Source organism: Palaemon carinicauda, chromosome 39 (genome assembly GCF_036898095.1).
Source record: "Palaemon carinicauda isolate YSFRI2023 chromosome 39, ASM3689809v2, whole genome shotgun sequence".
NCBI lineage: Eukaryota > Metazoa > Arthropoda > Malacostraca > Decapoda > Palaemonidae > Palaemon > Palaemon carinicauda.
The window spans coordinates 68330265-68350285 of record NC_090763.1 but is presented as its reverse complement, the minus strand read 5'-3'; the positions used below and the strand labels follow the sequence as shown (position 1 = coordinate 68350285).

At 44.8% G+C, this 20021-nt stretch overlaps 1 protein-coding gene across 1 annotated transcript in view; it reads left to right on the top strand.

Annotated features, from left to right (window-relative positions):
- The window catches only part of LOC137631242 (uncharacterized), a 107874-nt gene that overhangs the window by 53546 nt on the left and 34307 nt on the right, over positions 1–20021 (top strand). The window contains exons 4-5 of the mRNA XM_068363025.1: positions 6838–7098; positions 7603–8661. Coding sequence (XP_068219126.1) covers positions 6838–7098; positions 7603–8661 — 1320 coding nt within the window. The remainder of the gene's footprint in view (positions 1–6837; positions 7099–7602; positions 8662–20021) is intronic.

Genomic DNA, 20021 nt, shown 5'->3' with positions numbered 1-20021 from the left:
GTTAGCATCTTTTTTGCAGGATTATCGTGCGGAGAAGGTTGACGCTGCACCCGTTAGCCTACAACCTACCACGGTTGTGCGCCCAGCAGACGCTGTGGCTGCCTGCTCCCACACTCCAGCTGTGAGAGCTCCTCCACCCATGCGCAGTCGACCCTGCCAGACGCATGCTGACGTTCACAGACGCACGGAACCCTCCGTTGACGTGCGTGTGCTACCACAACAACAGGAGGGTGGAGTTAAGCTGCCGTGTTTTGACACGGTGCGTCAGCCTCCGCAACCCACTGTGGTTACCGCCACTCGCCCGCAGCAGTCTAGTCAGTCAGGAGTTGAGGCTTCCCCACACAGCTTTGGTTGTTGCCAGCTCACAGACTGTCAAGCAGTTACATGACGTTGCCTTCTGGTCTGCTACTAATGCACCAGTGCTGTATGTCCTCACGCACCTGTTGTGGTTGACAGTTCACAGACTGTCGAGCAGTTACATGACGTTGCCTTCTGGTCTGCTACTAATGCACCAGTGCTGTATGTCCTCACGCACCTGTTGTGGTTGACAGTTCAGTTTTTTGACAGTTCACAGACTGTCAAGCATTTACATAACGTTGCCTTCTGGTCTGCTGCTATGCACCAGTGCTGTATGTCCTCACGCACCTGTTGTGGTTGACAGTTCAGTTTTTGACAGTTCACAGACTGTCAAGCAGTTACATAACGTTGCCTGCTGGTCTGCTGCTAATGCACCAGTGAGACCCTCACTGAGATAACCTAGCTTTTCTCGGACAAGGTTCCTGTAGATGAGAAAGTGCTGTTCTCCCTCCTACTGATATTCCTTTGAGGACTCTGTCATTTGGAGATGAGCCTTAAGCTGCTTAGCCTCCTATGGACTTTAATTAAATCATGATGATTTTTTTAAGGATCTTCGTCCGGATCTTGTAACTGCTGCTCCTCGTTCGCCTCACGTCAGAACTTACACTAGGCCTAGCTACTTCGAAGCCGTTGTTGTTAAGCTAGTGCTCTCTCGCTCTCCTAGAGAGCGTTACGTCGGCTAGGCGACTGGTTTTTGTACCAGGAGGAGTTTTAGGGATACAGCCTTTTGATTTCCCTTCTTTTTATCTGGCTTATAGAGCGAGAGTCTGATAGGACACGAGAGAAGTTCTCAGCTTGGGAGTTCATGCCTCTGCCCAGGTAGACTTCTCAATTCTGGTAGACTCGGCCAGGCGCATAGCCAGGAGACGCTCCAGTTGTTTACAGGTCAACTTCTCAACTTTTGTCGAGCCTTTGAAGTTTTGCTGTACTATTATGTCACACATAACAAGGCTTCCAGGGATGGTAAATGGTTCCGCTTCAGTCGCTAACCCCGTCTGTTGCCACACCTGCTCCCGTAGACCCTTAATGGGCTTTGCTGCAAGACATGCAGTCCAAGCTTGTGTCCTTGATACTGTAGAGGACTTAATACGGAGAAGAACCTTCTGGCCAACAACCTTCCTACCGGTTGGTTGTGCGCCCTGTTGACGCTGAGGTATCCTACTCGCGTCCGCCAATTGAGGTGGTTCCTCCACCGATGCGACCCAGTGTGGGTTGCCAGTCGCACGTTGACGTTAAGCGACGCTCGGAGGTGGTTGTTGACGTTCAGTGTGTCACTAGGAAGACGTTCAACAACCAGCAGAGGCACTTGTTGTGACGCAGTGCGTCAACCTCAGCAACCCGATAGGGTGTTGACTGCACAACCCAGACAGTCTAGACAGTTTCTGGTTGACGCTGTACTTCCTCGCGTTCCCATGGTTGTTGACAGTTCACAGACTGTGCAGCAGTTCCATGATATTGCGTCCGGCTCCGTCACGCATCCACCAGTGCGACCGGATTCAGCGAGTCAGACGTTGCCCACTCCGTTGCCGTTTCCTCATCAGTTTCGGATGAGGAACCCTCTGATGAGGACGTTGCTGAACAAGACGATCAACCCCCAGCCCTGCTATCCATCCAGAAGATGCTGAAGAAGGAACGCTGCCCTGTCAGGCTGTGGATGAGTCTGGTAAGGACACTGTCATCCGTGGTTCAATTTGTGTCACTAGGAAGACTACACCTCCGTCCTCTTCTATACCATCTAGCTTTTCACTGGAAAAAGGACAAGACGCTAGAAGCGGTCTCGATCCCGGTTTCCGGAAAGATAAAGTCTGGTCTGACTTGGTGAAAGGACTATATCAACCTTAGAAAGGGTCTTCCCCTGACTGTTCAGACTCCCATCCACGTTCTCTTCTCGGACGCATCGGACGTAGGCTGGGGTGCGACATTAGACGGTAGGGAATGCTCGGGATTATGGAACTCGAGTCAAAGGACAATGCATTTCAACTGCAAGAAGCTACTGGCAGTACGTCTGACCTGTAAAAGCTTCAGGTCTCTCCTTCAAGGCAAAGTGGTGGAGGTGAACTCGGACAACACACGGCTTTGACGTACATCTCCAAGCAAGGAGGGACCTACTCTCTGACATGGTACGAGATCGCAAGGGACCTCCTCACCTGGTCAAAAGGTCTAGACTTTTCACTAGTAACGAGGTTCATCCAAGGCAACTTGAATGTCATAGCAGATTGTCTCAGTCGGAAGGGACAAATAATTCCAACAGAATGGACCCTCCACAAGGATGTATGCAAGAGACTTTGGGCCACCTGGGGCCAGCCAACCATAGATCTCTTCGCAACCTCGATGACCAAGAGGCTCCCAATAGTTTGCTCACCTATCCCGGACCCAGCAGTAGTTCATTTAGATGCCTTTCTACTAGATTGGTCACATCTAGATCTATATGCATTCCCTCCGTTCAAGATTGTCAACAAGGTACTGCAGAAGTTCGCCTCTCACGAAGGGACAAGGTTGACGCTAGTTGCTTCCCTCTGGCCCGCGAGAGAATGACTCACCGAGGTACTTCGATGGCTAGTAGACGTTCCCAGAACACTTCCCCTAAGGGTGGACCTTCTACGTCAGCCACGCGTAAAGAAGGTACACCAAGGCCTCCACGCTCTTCGTCTGACTGCCTTCAGACTATCGAAAGACTCTCGAGAGCTAGAGGCTTTTCGAAGGAGGCAACCAGAGCGTTTGCTAGAGCAAGGAGAACATCCACCCTTAGAATCTACCAATCGAAGTGGGAAATCTTCCGAAACTGGTGCAAGTCAGTATCCGTATCCTCGACCAGTACCTCTGTAACTCAAATAGCTGACTTTCTCTTATATCTGAGGAAAGAACGATCTCTTTCAGCTCCCACTATCAAGGGTTACAGAAGCATGTTGGCATCAGTCTTCCGTCACAGAGGCTTAGATCTTTCCAACAATAAAGATCTACAGGACCTCCTTAAGTCTTTTGAGACCACGAAGGAGCGTCGTTTGGTTACACCTGGTTGGAATTTAGACATGGTACTAAGATTCCTTATGTCAGACAGGTTCGAACCGCTTCAATCAGCCTCCCTGAAAGATCTCACCTTTAAGACTCTTTTCCTGATATGCTTAACCACAGCTAAAAGAGTCAGTGAGATTCATGCCTTCAGCAAGAACATCGGATTCTCATCCGAAACGGCTACATGTTCTACAACTTGGTTTTCTAGCCAAACACGAGCTGCCTTCTCGGCCTTGACCAATATCGTTCGATATTCCAAACTTATCGTATGGTTGGAAATGAACTAGAAAGAGTATTATGTCCTGTAAGAGCTCTTAAGTTCTATTTAAAAACCTTTACGAGGCCCGTCTGAAGCTTTATGGTGTTCAGTTAAGAATCCATCTTTGCCTATGTCAGAGAATGCTTTATCCTATTTTATCAGACTGTTAATACGAGAAGCTCATTCCCATCTGAATGAGGAAGACCAAGCTTTGCTGAAGGTAAGGACACACGAAGTTAGAGCTGTCGCAACTTCCGTGGCCTTTAAACAAAATAGATCTCTGCAAAGTATATTCGACGCAACCTATTGGAAAAGCAAATCAGTGTTCGCGTCTTTTATCTTAAGAATGTCCAGTCTCTTTACGAGAACTGCTACACTCTGGGACCATTCGTAGCAACGAGTGCAGTAGTGGTGAGGGCTCGACCACTACAATTCCCTAATTCCATAACCTTTTTTAATCTTTCTCTTGAAATGTTTTATTATTGTTTTTGGGTTGTCCGGAAGGCTAAGAAGCCTTTCGCATCCTACTTGATTTGGCGGGTGGTCAAAGTCATTTCTTGAGAAGCGCCTAGATTAGAGGTTTTGATGAGGACCTGTAGTATGGGTTGCAACCCTTCATACTTCAGCTCCTAGGAGTCGCTCAGCATCCTATGAGGATCGCGAGGCTCAGTAAGGAAGACGTACTTAAAAAGGCAGAGTAATTGTTCAAGTCGACTTCCTTACCAGGTACTTATTTATTTTATGTTTGTTATTTTGAATAACTGCTAAAATGAAATACGGAATACTTAGCTCATAATAATGTCAACATGTAATGCTGGTCTCTACCCACCCCCCTGGGTGTGAATCAGCTATATGATCATCGGGTAAGTTTAATATTGAAAAATGTTATTTTCATTAGTAAAATAAATTTTTGAATATACTTACCCGATGATCATAAATTAAAGGACCCACCCGTCCTCCCCAATAGAGACCCAGTGGACCAAGGAGAAAATTGGTTCTGTGTTGACATCGAGTACTTGAGTACCTACTTGACAGATGGCGCTGTTGATGTACACCCCCACCTGTATAGCGATCGCTGGCGTATTCCGCCCGTAGGTTTTTCTGTCGGGCAGCAGAGCTGACAGCTATATGATCATCGGGTAAGTATATTCAAAAATTTATTTTACTAATGAAAATAACATTTTTTAAAACCCAGTAAGAATAAGTGTTTAGCAACAAACTATCGACCAATTGCATTGACATCTTGTTTATGTAAGATCATGGAGAATATGGTCAATGCAAGACTGGTTTGGTACCTGGAGAAGAAAGGTGTTTTATAAGCTATCCAGTGTGGTTTTAGGAAGATGCACTCAATGACTGATGTGTTGCTACAATTTGATTCCCCTATTTGTGAAGCCTTTGCTCCCAAACTGCACCATGTAACAATCTGTTTATTTTACCTTGAATAGGCATAGGATACTGCATGGAGATACAGTATGGTATACTTATAACCATTCATAATATGGGGTTGAGAAGAGAGCTACTATTGTTCAGTCAGTCATTTGTTTCACATAAATTTTTTAAGGTAAGAGTAGGTGAAACTGACAGAGAGGAAAGCTTAGGAAGGAGGAGTTCCCCCTAGGGTAGTGTGCAGGGTATATTCCTGTTTGCATTAACCGTAAATGGGATATCCTCTGTCATTCCCCAAGATATTCTCTCAACACTCTTAAGTAGATGATCTTTCCCATATCTGCTGGAGATGGAATGGCAATGGCTGAGAGAAAACTGCATCTCTCAATTGACAAAATTATTCATTGGGCTGATGTGAATGGATTTATATTTTTGACAGGCAAAACTGTTTTTGTCCATTTCTGTCATATTTGGGGAGTACATCCAAACCCGGGTATGTACATCAAAGGCCAACAGATCCCATGTGTAAGTGATGCTGGATTTTTAGGGCTGATATTTGACTGCAGGCTGACTGATGTACCTCACTTGAAAGCCTTAAAAGTAAAATGTCTTGTGGCTTTGAATCTTTTAAAGATTGTATCCCATACATCATGGGGGCCAGACTGCAAAACTATTTTAAAATTGTAAAAAGCCTTATTTTTTTCAAAAATTAGTTATGGTTGTGAAATATATTCAGCGACCCCAAGCCGATTAAAGATTTTAGATTCTATACATCATAATGGTATCAGATTGGCCACAGGAGCTTTTAGAACTTCACCCATCTCAAGCCTCCTTGTTGATGCTGGAGAAATTACCTTTAGACCTTTACCAAAGGTCTTCTATTGTATATAGAAAAAAATAGCATTAAAAGGAAGGCAATTTTACCATTTTTAGTGATGCAAGAAATGTCCTACAAGCTTTAGAAGTTTTTAATTCCAGTAACCTGTTAGTTTTAAAGATTTTACAGTTGCTCTTTATTATTGGGCTGTGAGGTATAACTGTAATTTTGCTCGGTTCCGACATACGTTGATGTGCCTGGAAAGGAGGAGGCAGGTAGACTGGCAAAGAATGCTGGAGCTGAATTGCTACTAAGATGATATCCCATCCTCTGTAATGATTTTTTAGCAAGCATTAAGAGTTTGTTTTATAATATTTTGCAGCAGCATTGGGATAGCTTCGATGGAAGTAAGATGAGAGATAATAGATGTTATATCTCCTTGGAGTTATAGCATGATGCTTTGAATGTGGGAGACTACTTTTTGTCGTCTTCGTATTGGTGACACTCAATTGATAAACAAGTTTTTTATGACTGACTAACACCAGCCATATTGCAACTACTGTTTGGTACTCCTGACAATGAGGCATTTGGTGACCGAATACGCCACTTTTGGAACTAAGAAATAGATATCTGTTTGAGGCTCCAGGTGAGGATGGCAAGTTCATCCTTGCCAAGATTCTTGGGCATGATGTGTTGTTTGATGCTAGCGGTATTTTTAGAATTATTTCAGAAGCAGGTCTTTTGAAAGCTATATAACTACTGTATTATATAGTCTTATTTCTCTTCTATGGTTTTAAATAGAATTTTCATTTATTTATTTTTCCATAACAAACGATATCGGCGTCAGTGACCTTCAGTGTCAGGATGCCAGATAACACAAAATCAATCAATCAATCCTTGAAATATTACGTTATTATCGAGTAGCAGATATGAATGCTGCTTAGAGAAAATGTAGATCACTTGTAGAGCCTTTGCCCAAATTACAGTATTTGTGTCTTTTCAGATTGCAGTTGTTGAAGATCACAATGGCTTGCCACCTCTTGTTGCTGGTACTGGTCTAGACATTACGTCAGAGGAGTGTGATGCTATTTTAGATATCGTTACCAAACTGAAAAATGATCGAGTCCTCGCTAAGCACTCCACTAAAGAGGGCTTCAGTTTGCCAACTGTATCTCTGGTTTTAGAAGGGATATATTTTCATGACCCACATTTTCTACCAAAGATATTGAGGGAAATGCCTCATCTTCTTCACATTGAGCTCCAGGTTTGTGTTAGCTGTTTCTGATAGCTTATCAATGCTACACATTTCTTTTATATTCTTAATGCTGTATCATTACTTTTGAGGGTAAAAAAAATCTTTATTTTAGATGTACTATGTTTGATTTCATGAGTTATAGTGCTAGGTTACAACTCTAGTGAACTGAGTATGCATGAAATAATTTAGCCAATTTTCTCACTGTATTTTTATTATAATGCACTTCCATAACAATGCTACAGTATATCCTAAAGTACCATATTTAATTTTAATCTTTATTTGGTTAATATAATTGAGTAATTCTGGTTAGGTTTATTAAATTAATAGTTTCTCAAGAAGTGTTTAGATTTTGAAAGAAATTGTGTATCCGATCGATATTGCACATGCTGTGTTTTTTATACTGTATTCAATGTTATGATTACTGTTATGATTTTTGCTTTTGTTTTGCCTGCATGAAATGCTTCAACCAGGAAAATGATTGGTGTGATGTATTATTTTTTTTTTTATTTTCAGTATAATGGGACTCCAACTGTGCTCAGAGCATTGAGCAGATATTGCCGAAGTTTGGAATCTCTCTCTTTTCTGGAACCCCGTATGGAAGTTTCGATTTTAGAAAAAGATATTTTACCAATTCTTTTTGGAGTCCCAGCTTCTGCTGTTCACAGGACTAGTTCTTTAATATGCAGATTTGGGGAAGATGAGCATTTTAGAAGTCTGTTTCAAGTGCAATATCCTAATCTTAGAAAGTTGAATTTAGACGAACTTTATTTTGAAGAAGATCTCCTTCATGATGTATATACATTGGTGATGGTATTGCAGCCTAAACTGACATGTTTTGGCAAGTACACAGGGCTAACTAAAAAGATGTTAACTAAATTCAGAAGGCTTTGGGCAGAAAAAAATGGTGAATCGTATTCTAATATAGAGCTGTTTTTGACAAAGGCAAAATTTGTTGACAGTGTATTTGATTCTCACAGTGATACCGAAATAGAATTAAAATACCTTGAAAGCATTGTGTCAATGTTTAAGTCATTGAAGTCAATTGAAGTGCAGAAAGACAACCTACTTGAAAAAGATATAGGAAAGTTCTGTCAAATGTTTGCTCACCAGGTTGAGGCTTTTTCTCTTAGTGTATTGCCGATAAGTCATATATCAGCTCTGAGCAATATCAGACATTTGCGTTTGACATTTGCCCAGCGATATTCGTTTGACCAGGTTCATTTCATCTTGGATAATTGTGGACAACTGCAAACTTTGAGTGTACATGGTGTGCTAGTGGAACATTCTCCACACCCATTGCCTGTTCAGAATAATGTTGGAATGCTGCATAATGATCAGCATATTCTTGAAAATCTCTTAGTTGAAGAATTAGCAAATCAAATTCAAGACATCCAGGCCTTTATCGAAGAACCCGAAGGTAATAATCACTTTCAGGGCTTGGATCTTGGTGCTGGTGTGCGACATCCTCCATCTTTGAGACCAAGATTAAAATATAAGCAGTCCAAAACCCACTTAAAATTGACAACTCTAAGAATTGCATCACTACTTGAAGCTGAAAAACAACCTTCTGAGGTGAGTGTTCATTATTGATTTTGTGACCTTTTTAATATCAATTATGTACAATTATCTTCATTTATATCCTTTTGTGGTTGATATGGCATTTAAAAAGCACTGTAGTACCCATGGAATATTGATTTGGGAGACCATGGTTTGAAAATTCTAGTAGAAAATCCTTTCCCTCTTTTAACTTATTTCGTTTTTTCATAGATGCAATAGGAAATATTTTTTATGACTACTATATTTTTTTTCTATGGGTATACAAACCTTTCATCCTCTAGGATAGGGAATGTTTCAAACGTTGATGTAGTTAACAACAGGTGATTGTAGGCGGGTAACCCTGCTCACCCGCCTGTCAAAGACACTTCACTTTTGTCTTCGGCCCCAACGAGTACGGACGTACTGTACTGTTGTGACCTAACCTAAAGGCTTTGATTTTTTTCTTTGGCTGGCCACAGGGGCATAGCCCCTTATGGCCACGGGGGCATAGCTCCCTGTGGACGTGGGGGCATAGCTCCCTGTGGCCGCGGGAGCATAAAAACAATTAGAATAGCGCCAACGTATCCCTGCGTGTCGTAAGAGGCGACTAAAAGGGACGGGACGAGGGGGCTGGGAACCCACTCTCCTGTATTATAATCCTGTGAGACATCAAAGAGGTGGAGCTGGGGGGAGAGTGACTGCTCCCCGCACTCTAGTTTTAGGGTGTTTGAATGTGCGTGGATGTAGTACGATAGAGAGTAAAAGATGTGAGATTGGAAGTATGTTTAGGAATAGAAGGATGGATATATTGGCTTTGTGTGAGACAAAGATAAAAGGGAAAGGTGAAGTGATGTTTGATGAAATGTCTGGTAGAGTGTCTGAGATTGAAAGGGGAAGAGCAAGGGAAGGTGTGGCTTTATTGGTGAGTGAATGGATGACAGGTAAAGTAGTGGAATGGAAGGAGATATCATCTAGGTTAATGTGGGTAAGGGTTAGGTTGGGTAGGGAATGTTGGGCTTTTGTCAGTGGGTATGGGCCAGGTTGTGAGAAAAGTGAAGAAGAGCGGAATGAGTTCTGGAATGAATTAACCAGGTGTGTAGAAGGACTGGGTAGAAGGAATTATGTAGTTGTCATGGGTGACTTAAATGCTAGAGTGGGCACTGGAGAGGTAGGTGTCATTGGGAAGTATGGTGTACCAGGTGAAAATGAGAGTGGTGAGAGACTGGTATATTTGTGTGTTGAGCAAGAGATGGTGATAAGTTCTAGCTTTTTCAAAAAGAAAGATGAAAACAAGTATACATGGGTAAGAGTGGCAAATGGAAGAGTGGTAGAAAGGGCTTTAATGGATTATGTGTTGATAACTAAAAGAATGTTTGGAAGATTGAAAGACGTGCACGTGTTTAGGGGTATGGCTAACGGTATGTCTGATCATTTTTCAATATTAATCTTACCCGATGATCATGTAGCTGTCAACTCTGTTGCCCGACAGAAATCTACGGTCGGGATACGCCAGCGATCGCTATACAGGTGGGGGTGTACACAACAGCGCCATCTGTGGTCAGGTACTCCAGTACTTCTTGTCAACAAGACCTCAATTTTTCCTCTGTCGTGCCACCGGCTAGACCTACTGGGATACGCTGTTGATTCTGGAGTTATTGCTCATGATTTGGTGATGTATTTGCTCTAGAGTTTAGCCTTCGCTATTCAGGAAGCTTTATCTTTAGCTTAGCAAGCTTTTGGAATTAATTTGAATTAATTATGGTGACGAAGAGAGTATGGACTCTCTTTCACTTTTAAATGGCCGACCCTTCCCTTAGACGGAAGTGTTGGTGTCGAAGAGAGTATAGACTCTCTTTCACTTTTTATTTTATATCTCTCCGCCATTTATAGGCCTCTTCGATTAACTTTCCTTAAAAAAAAAAAAAAAAAAAAAAAATTAACATTGAGCTCGTCATATCGTTTTTCCTGTTAAGAATTTATGCTATTTTAATTTTATGTTTTTGAAAGAATTTCTTTGATAAGTCTCGTACTGTTTTCAAAGTTGAACTAACGTTTTGTTTAGTCTCCGCAGTTGTTGACGTTCAGAACGTTCAACTTGCGCTCTATCGTTACGATAGAGAGAGAGTATTCACGGTTTCACGTTGCAGTAAGAGTAAACCGATTCTAGCGTTTCGTTCATTCTTTCTTAGCTTAAATGGTTTTAATTCTAATAAAGGAGCTTTTTATTTGGGAAACCTTTCAGTTTTTTTCTTTCAACAAATAATATGTTTTAACGATATATATAATTGGGCTCATCTCTCAGGTTCTAAGTCAAGAGAGAGAGAGAGAGAGATAGAGACGGAGGGAGAGAGAGGAGGATAAACGTGTCGTTCAAGCGGGTAACGTTGTTCTCGTTTTTTTTTTTGCTCTTCTCCCTAGTCGATAGAGGGGAAGAAGGTAAAACGTTTCTAGAGTTTTATTCTTGTTCCCAGGCTTTATGCGGTGAGAGATTTTAAACGTAGTTTATTTGATCTAGTGTTTAGTCTCTTTTCCAGCCACTGAATTCTTTATCTTTCATTATGTTTTTCTGTTACATTGTAATACTGTTTTCGCAATTACTACCTTTTAATGAAGGATAGGATTGCGTGTTTTAGGTACAAACCACTTAAAGTTTCGAGTTCAGTGAAATAAGTGCAAACAGAAAATCAAAAGTGATAAAGTGATATGCGCAAAGTGTTACAGTGTTGCGTTCGAGGGTTCGTCTGTTCGTGCCAGTGGTTCACCTAGTCTGGGACCTCTTACAAGCTCCCAAGCCCAGGGGAGAAGTAATGTCGAAGGACTTATGGGTTCCTCAGGCCTTGATCGACGAACAGACGTTTCCCTCTGTGGTTTCGGGTGTATCTACACACGTTGCCGACGTGATCACCCCACCCACACAAAGACGAGAGAGCCCATTTATTCCTCGTCTGCGGAAGAGGTTTCTCGCAGAAACCATGGACCAAATCTTGCAGCTTTTAAGTGCAAGTCGGTCCCTTCCGCGCAAGTCCAACGGCCTAGGTGTAGCCACTGGGTCAGTTCGGACTCGCTGCAGTACGACAACTGCACACCTCCTAAGAGAGGCTAGGTGGTACCGCAACAGGCAGTAACTCCGTCTGTTGCCGCACCAGCTGTTTTAGACCCTCAGTCACAACGGACAGTAGCTCCGTTTGTTGTTGTCTTTCATAGACCCTAGTGGTCCATGCTGCAGACTTTACAGTCTCAGCTTGCTCCTTCATTCAGGAGTATCATGCTGGAAGGTTGACAATGCAGCCTGTTTACCTACAACCCGCCGAGGTTGTGCGCTCAGCAGATACTGCGGCTGCCTGCTCCCACACCACACCTGTGAGAGCTCCTCCACCGATGCGCAGTCCTCACTGCCAGACGCATGTTCTTGCTGCACCATCTGCTAACATGCGTGAGCTGCCGCATCAGGAGTTGCCAGGTTCCAGCACTATGCGGCATTCTCCTCAGCCCATGCAGCATGCTCTGCAGACCTTACAGCATGCTCCGCATACCATGCAGCATGAGCCGCATTCCATGCAGCATGAGCCTCATACCATGCAGCATGAGCCTCATCCCATGCAGCATGAGCCTCATTCCATGCAGCATGAGCCTCATCCCATGCAGCATGAGCCGCATGCCATGCAGCATGAGCCGCATACCATGCAGCATGAGCCGCATGCCTTACCTCATGCTCTGCATACCATACCGCATGCTCTGCATACCTTACAGCATGCTCTGCATACCTTACAGCATGCTCTGCATTCATTACAGCATGCTCTGCATACCTTACAGCATGCTCTGCATACCTTACAGCATGCTCTGCATACCTTACAGCATGCTCCTCAACCCACCGCAGCCCCTCCCACGCACCAGCACTCTGCTTTTGTTGTTGCCAGCTCCCACACTCCGACTGCGGAGAAGGTTGACGATGCACCCGTGGGCCTACACCTCCCACGGTTGTGCGCCCGGCATGGCTTCATGCTCTCACACTCTTGTTGTGAGAGCTCCTCCACCCATGCACAGTCAACCCTGCCAGATGTTTGATGACTCCCACACACAGAGCACTCCGTTGCCGTGCGGGAGCTACCACAAGCTGCCGTGTTTTGACACGGTGTGTCAGCCTCCGCAACACACTGTGGTTACCGCCACTCGCCAGCAGCAAACTAGTCAGGCAGGAGTTGAGGCTCTCCCTCACTGAGAGAACTTAGCTTTTCTCGGATATGGTTCCTGTAGATGAGAAAGTGCTGTTCTCCCTCCTTCTGATATTCCCTTGAGGACTCTGTCATTTGGAGAGGAGCCTTAAGCTGCTTAGCCTCCTATGGACTTTTATTTAAGCATCACATGCTTCCAGGGAGGGTAAATGGTTCCGCTTCAGTCGCTAACCCCGTCTGTTGCCACACCTGCTCCCATAGACCTTGAGCTTTGTTGCAAGACATGCAGTCCAAGCTTAGTCCTTGATAGAGGATTTCTTTTTACGGAGTCAGTGTGTCACTGGGAAGACGTTCAACAACCAGCAGAGGTGACTTGTTGTGACGCGGTGCGGCAACCTCAGCAACCCGATAAAGAGTTGTCTGTACTACCCAGACAGTCTAGACAGTTTCGGGTTGTCTCTGTACTTCCTCGCTTCCCCATGGTTGACAGTTCACAGACTGTGCAGCAGTACCATGATCTTGTGTCCGGCTCCATCAGACGACTGGTTTTTAAGAGCTCCCACAAGTCGTCGCTGTCTGGAGAATCTCAGATGGACTATGGATCTGACCAAGGAACTGGGCCTCCTGGTCAATTTAGAGAAGTCCCAGCTCGTCCCATCCCAGACCTTTGTCTACCTGGGTATGGAGATTCAGAGTCGAGTTTTTTCGGGCTTTTCCGTCGGCCCCAAGGATCAACCAAGCCCTAGAATGCATCCAGAGCATGCTGAGAAGGAATCGATGCTCAGTCAGGCAGTGGATGAGTCTAACAGGGACGCTTTCATCGCTGGCCCTGTTCATCGAGTTAGGGAGACTCCACCTCCGCCCCCTTCAGTATCATCTAGTTGCTCACTGGATAAAGGACATGACGCTAGAGACGGTCTCAGTTCCTGTTTCCGAAGAGATGAGGTCTACTCTAACGTGGTGGAAGAACAGCTTTCTTCTCAAGGAAGGTCTACCTTTGGCTGTTCAGAACCCCGACCGCCGTCTCTTCTCGGACGCATCAGACACGGGCTGGGGTGCGACATTGGACGGACAGGAATGCTCGGGAACATGGAATCAGGAGCAAAGGACACTTCACATCAATTGCAAGGAGTTGTTGGCGGTTCATCTGGCCTTGATAAACATCAAGTCCCTCCAGCTAAACAAGGTGGTGGAGGTGGACTCCGACAACACCACAGCCTTGGCTTACATCTCCAAGCAGGGAGGGACTCATTCGAGGAAGTTGTTCTAGATCGCAAGGGACCTCCTCATCTGGTCAAAAGATCGAAAGCTCACGCTGGGAACGAGGTTCATTCAGGGCGATATGAATGTCATGGCAGATCGCCTCAGCCGGAAGGGTCAGGTCATCCCCACAGAGTGGACCCTTCACAAGAATGTTTGCAGCAGACTTTGGGCCCTGTGGGGTCAGCCAACCATAGATCTGTTCGCTACCTCGATGACCTAGAGGCTCCCGTTGTATTGTTCTCCGATTCCAGACCCAGCAGCAGTTCACGTGGATGCTTTTCTGCTGGATTGGTCCCATCTCGACCTGTATGCATTCCCGCCGTTCAAGATTGTCAACAGGGTACTTCAGAAGTTCGCCTCTCACAAAGGGACACGGCTGACGTTGGTTGCTCCCCTCTGGCCCGCGAGAGAATGGTTCACAGAGGTACTGCAATGGCTGGTCGACATTCCCAGGATTCTTCCTCTAAGAGTGGACCTTCTACGTCAACCTCACGTAAAGAAGGTACACCCAAACCTCCACGCTCTTCGTCTGACTGCCTTCAGACTATCGAAAGACTCTTAAGAGCTAGAGGCTTTTCGAAGGAGGCAGCCAGAGCGATTGCCAGAGCAAGGAGGACATCCACTCTCAGAATCTATCAGTCTAAATGGGAAGTCTTCCGAAGCTGGTGCAAGGCCAATGCAGTTTCCTCAACCAGTACCACTGTAACCCAGATTGCTGACTTCCTGTTACATCTAAGGAACGTAAGATCCCTTTCAGCTCCTACGATCAAGGGTTACAGAAGTATGTTGGCAGCGGTTTTCCGCCACAGAGGCTTGGATCTTTCCACCAACAAAGATCTACAGGACCCCCTTAGGTCTTTTGAGACCTTAAAGGAACGTCGGTTGTCCACTCCAGGCTGGAATCTAGACGTGGTCCTAAGGTTCCTTATGTCATCAAGATTTGAACCTCTCCAATCAGCCTCTTTTAAGGACCTCACATTAAAAACTCTTTTCCTCGTGTGCTTGGCAACAGCTAAAAGAGTAAGTGAGATCCACGCCTTCAGCAGGAACATAGTTTTCACATCTGAAACGGCTACATGTTCCTTGCAGCTCGGTTTTTTGTTAAAAACGAGCTTCCTTCACGTCCTTGGCCTAAGTCGTTCGAGATCCCAAGCCTGTCCAACTTGGTGGGGAACGAACTGGAGAGAGTACTTTGCCCAGTTAGAGCTCTTAGGTACTATCTAAAAAGGTCAAAACCTTTACGAGGACAATCAGAAGCCTTATGGTGTGCTATCAAGAAGCCTTCTCTTCCAATGTCTAAGAACTCAGTTTCTTACTACATCAGGCTTCTGATTAGGGAAGCACATTCTCATCTGAAGGAAGAAGACCTTGCTTTGCTGAAGGTAAGGACACATGAAGTGAGAGCTGTGGCTACTTCAGTGGCCTTCAAACAGAATCGTTCTCTGCAGAGTGTTATGGATGCAACCTATTGGAGAAGCAAGTCAGTGTTCGCATCATTCTATCTCAAAGATGTCCAGTCTCTTTACGAGAACTGCTACACCCTGGGACCATTCGTAGCAGCGAGTGCAGTAGTAGGTGAGGGCTCACCCACTACATTCCCATAATTCCATAACCTTTTTAACCTTTCTCTTGAATACTTTTTATGGGTTGTACGGTCGGCTAAGAAGCCTTCCGCATCCTTGTTGATTTGGCGGGTGGTCAATTCTTTCTTGAGAAGCACCGAGGTTAGAGGTTGTGATGAGGTCCTTTAGTATGGGTTGCAGCCCTTTATACTTCAGCCACCTAAGAGTCGTTCAGCATCCTAAGAGGACCGCTACGCTCAGTAAGGAAGACGTACTTATTAAAGGCAGAGTAATGGTTCAAGTCGACTTCCTTACCAGGTACTTATTTATTTTTTATTGTTATTTTGAATAACTAATAAAAATGAAATACGGGATACTTAGCTTCTTTGTTAACATGTATACTGGTCTCCACCCACCACCCTGGGTGTGAATCAGCTACATGATCATCGGGTAAGATTAATATTGAAAAATGTTATTTTTATTACTAAAATAAATTTTTGAATATACTTACCCGATGATCATGATTTAAATGACCCGCCTTTCCTCCCCATAGAGAACCAGTGGACCGAGGAGAAAATTGAGGTCTTGTTGACAAGAAGTACTGGAGTACCTGACCACAGATGGCGCTGTTGTGTACACCCCCACCTGTATAGCGATCGCTGGCGTATCCCGACCGTAGATTTCTGTCGGGCAACAGAGTTGACAGCTACATGATCATCGGGTAAGTATATTCAAAAATTTATTTTAGTAATAAAAATAACATTTTTTGGTGGAAGGAAAATTAGTTGTAGCAAAAGAGTGGGGAATAGAGTAGGTGGATGTAAAAAGGAGCTAGTGAGGTTTGAAGAACTAATAAAACCGGGGGTAAAAAACGGATTTTGAGCGAAGCGAAAAATCTATTTTTGGGTGAGATAGCCATGGCGTCCTGATGGAAGGTTCCTTTTTGGTAGCTTCCTTGGGTATAAAACTACTAAGATATTCCCAGAGAATTTAACCACAGGTTATCACAGAATTCTAACTTCTGGAGCGAGTATCCCAAAGGTTTCCCTTTAAGACATCGTATATCAACAGGGGACGCATGTCTGAACGCGCCACATAGCTATCTACACCCCGAACAGAGTTAATGCTTCGGTGTGTAAGGGTTGAGAATAGCTGGGAGCCGTTCCATAGCTAATCTCATTCGTGGCTACTACTGATACTCGAGACGTAAACAAACGGGCGCCATTGCTCAAATGACGTCACGTCCGTCTTCATCCTGAAGCCAGTTGCTTGCCCATCACCATGATACAGTAGAACAGGGTGGGATCTAAAACTGGACGAAGTATCAGGGAGGGTCCATCAGGACGCCATGGCTATCTCACCCAAAAATAGATTTTTCGCTTCGCTCAAAATCCGTTTTTTGGGCTCAAGCCATGGCGTCCTGATGGAAGAATACCAGAGAATCAATGTATCGTGGTAGATTTTCCCCTAATAGTAAGTGCCAAGGCATTGACAAAACAGCATAGTAATCTTTGATAAAGAACCATAGGGAAGAAGCATCCTGCCCCCCTTGGCAGTGAAGTTCCCATGGGCCATGCCGACGTCAAAGTGGTATTGAAGGGCTATTCATCCTGATAGAAGAACTTGAAGAACTTGGAGATGAAGCCGAATGTTTGGTATTTGTGTAGGAACATTCTGAAAATTAGACCAGTGGTGGTTGGGCACTGTGTATTGAGAATGATGGGTCATCTCCTGGATATTAAAAGTAAGTATTCGTGTTGGAACCTTACATAATCAGAGTGAATATAAATTAAGAGTTAGCACCTTAATTTCTTCATAACCATAAGGAAAAGGGGGAATAATAAAACTATGACAGGCATGTATTTCATAGTAAGTAGGAGCTGATTGAGACGCACAGGTAATAAAATAGAAATTTTATTTCACAAATGCAGAAATTAAATAATTTACAGCAGAAAGTAAAATTCTTTTTACAATAATTATAATGTACATAGTAATAAAGGCTTGCTCTTGAATCTGAAAAGGAATTTCAAGTTTATTAGTAGGCACTCGTTCTCGAGGAACGCAAGTCTTTGATAAAACACATCATGCTCAGGGCATGCGGCACTTGTGTGACAACTATGACATTTCACCTGGGATAAGAACAGTTATGAAAGCACTAAGTGTTTTCGACATCACTATGAATCGCTCGAGGGTCAACATAGGCACCCGAAGAGTTAGAGTCCCAAGTAACTCACTGTTCTACGCAGAGTTAGGTGCAGGTTTCATAACACTACCTGCGGCTACCACAAAATGTTTGACTTCGTGCACTTGTTTCGCATAATGTTTAAAGAAAACTCGCGAGGACTTCCAACCCGTGAAGTTTTTAAGGCTTTCAAAGTCCATGCTCTGAAAGAAATTCAGAGATGATGCCACTTTTCTAGGATCATGACCAGCGGGTGTACTGTTAGGATCCGCTCTGCGAATGAAGTAGGTGATTTTCGCTCTTAATTGTTTCAGTGACAGGTCGCTGCCCGATGGGGGCATATTCTCCAAGGGCCCCATCTTTTGGTGGGTAATTCATTTTTGGCGAGAAACGTCGGATCAGGGGAGAGGGTAACTTCTCCTGTATCGGTAAACAGGATGTGTCCCTCTTCTCTTGATAATGCCACTATTTCGCTGACTCGAGCCCCCGAAGCGAGAGCAAAGAGAAATATAACTTTCTGAGTCAGATCCTTGAGAGGGCATGAATCATTGTCCAAGTTGGAGGCGAAATGGAGCACCTTGTCTAGTGACCAGGAGATCGGTTTCGGTGGGGGTGCTGGGCGTAGGCGAGCACATGCTTTCGGTAGTTTGTTGAAGATGTCGCTGGACAGATCAATTTGGAAAGCATATAGAATTGGTCTAGTCAAGGCCGATTTGCAGGTTGATATTGTATTGGCTGCTAATCCCTGTCCATGAAGGTGAATAAAGAAGGACATGCAGAAATCAATCGTGATTTCTTTAGGATTTTTTGTCTTGACGAAGGAGACCCATTTCCTCCAGGATGATTCATATTGCCGTCTTGTGGATTCGGTCTTGTATTCCTCTAGGAAGTCCAGACTTTTCTTCGAGATCCCAAACCTCTTCTTTGCGGCTAGGGAGAGAAAATCATGAGATGAAGGTCCTTGATTTTCGATGATGAAGCGAAGACAGTCGACTTCTGTACTTGTTGAGAGAGAACTGGGCCCGGGAGAGGGATCAGCTTGGGCTGCAGCTCCAGGACCAGGGGGTACCAGTTGCTCCGAGGCCACTTGGGAGCCACTAGGGCCGCTGTCCCTTTGAAGGTTCTCAGTTTGGAGAGGACTTTCAACAGAAGGTTGGTGGGGGGGAACAGGTAGATCTTGGACCATCTGTTCCAATCCAGTGACATGGCATCCACTGCTTCTGCTTTGGGGTCCTCGTACGGGGCCACATACCGAGGAAGTTGATTGTTGTCGCTCGTTGCAAAGAGATCTATCTGAAGTTCTGGGACTTGGTGAGAGATGAAGGAGAACGATCTTGCGTCTAGAGACCATTCCGACTCTATCGGGTTTGTCCGAGATAGAGCATCCGCTGTCACGTTGCGGAATCCTTGTAGGTGAACTGCAGACAGGTGCCACTTCTTCTTCTCTGCCAGACGGAAGATTGGGAGAAGCACCTGATTTATCTGGGGCGATCTTGAGCCTTGGCGATTGAGACAACGAACTACCACCGAGTTGTCTAGGGTTAGACGGATGTGGATCGAGGGCGGCGGGGATAACTTCTTCAGGGTTAGAAGGACCGCCATGGTCTCCAAGATGTTTATGTGGAACGTCTTGAACAGGGGAGACCAGGTGCCTTGAGCCTGTTTTTGGTGGGAGTGACCTCCCCAACCCTCCAGCGAAGCGTCCGTGTGGATGTTGAGTGATGGAGGAGGGTGTTGGAGAGGAATGGACCTTTTCAGGGCCTTTTCTTCTGACCACGGCTTTAGGAGAAGTCGCAGTCTGTTTGGAAGCCGTCTCTTGAGGTCTCTTCGAGCGATGGATGCCGAACGTCTCCAGACTCCCGCGGCATCCTTTAGCTGTGCGCGAAGCACTGGGTTTGTCACTGAGGCGAACTGTAGAGAGCCTAGAACTCGTTCCTGCTGGCGTCTTGAAATGCGTTTGGATTTCAGCAGTCGCTTGACAGACCCTGCTATTTCCTTCCTTTTCTTCTGGGGGATGGAAAGGCGGTGTGACTGAAGGTTCCAGTGGATTCCCAACCACTGGAACTTCTGAGCTGGAGAGAGGTGAGATTTTTTCTCGTTGATCTTGAATCCCAGGTGTTCTAGGTACTGGGTGACTTCGTTGCAAGATTTTACACAATCTTCGGGCGATGGAGCCCAGACTAGCCAGTCGTCGAGGTAGGCCATCACCTGGACGTT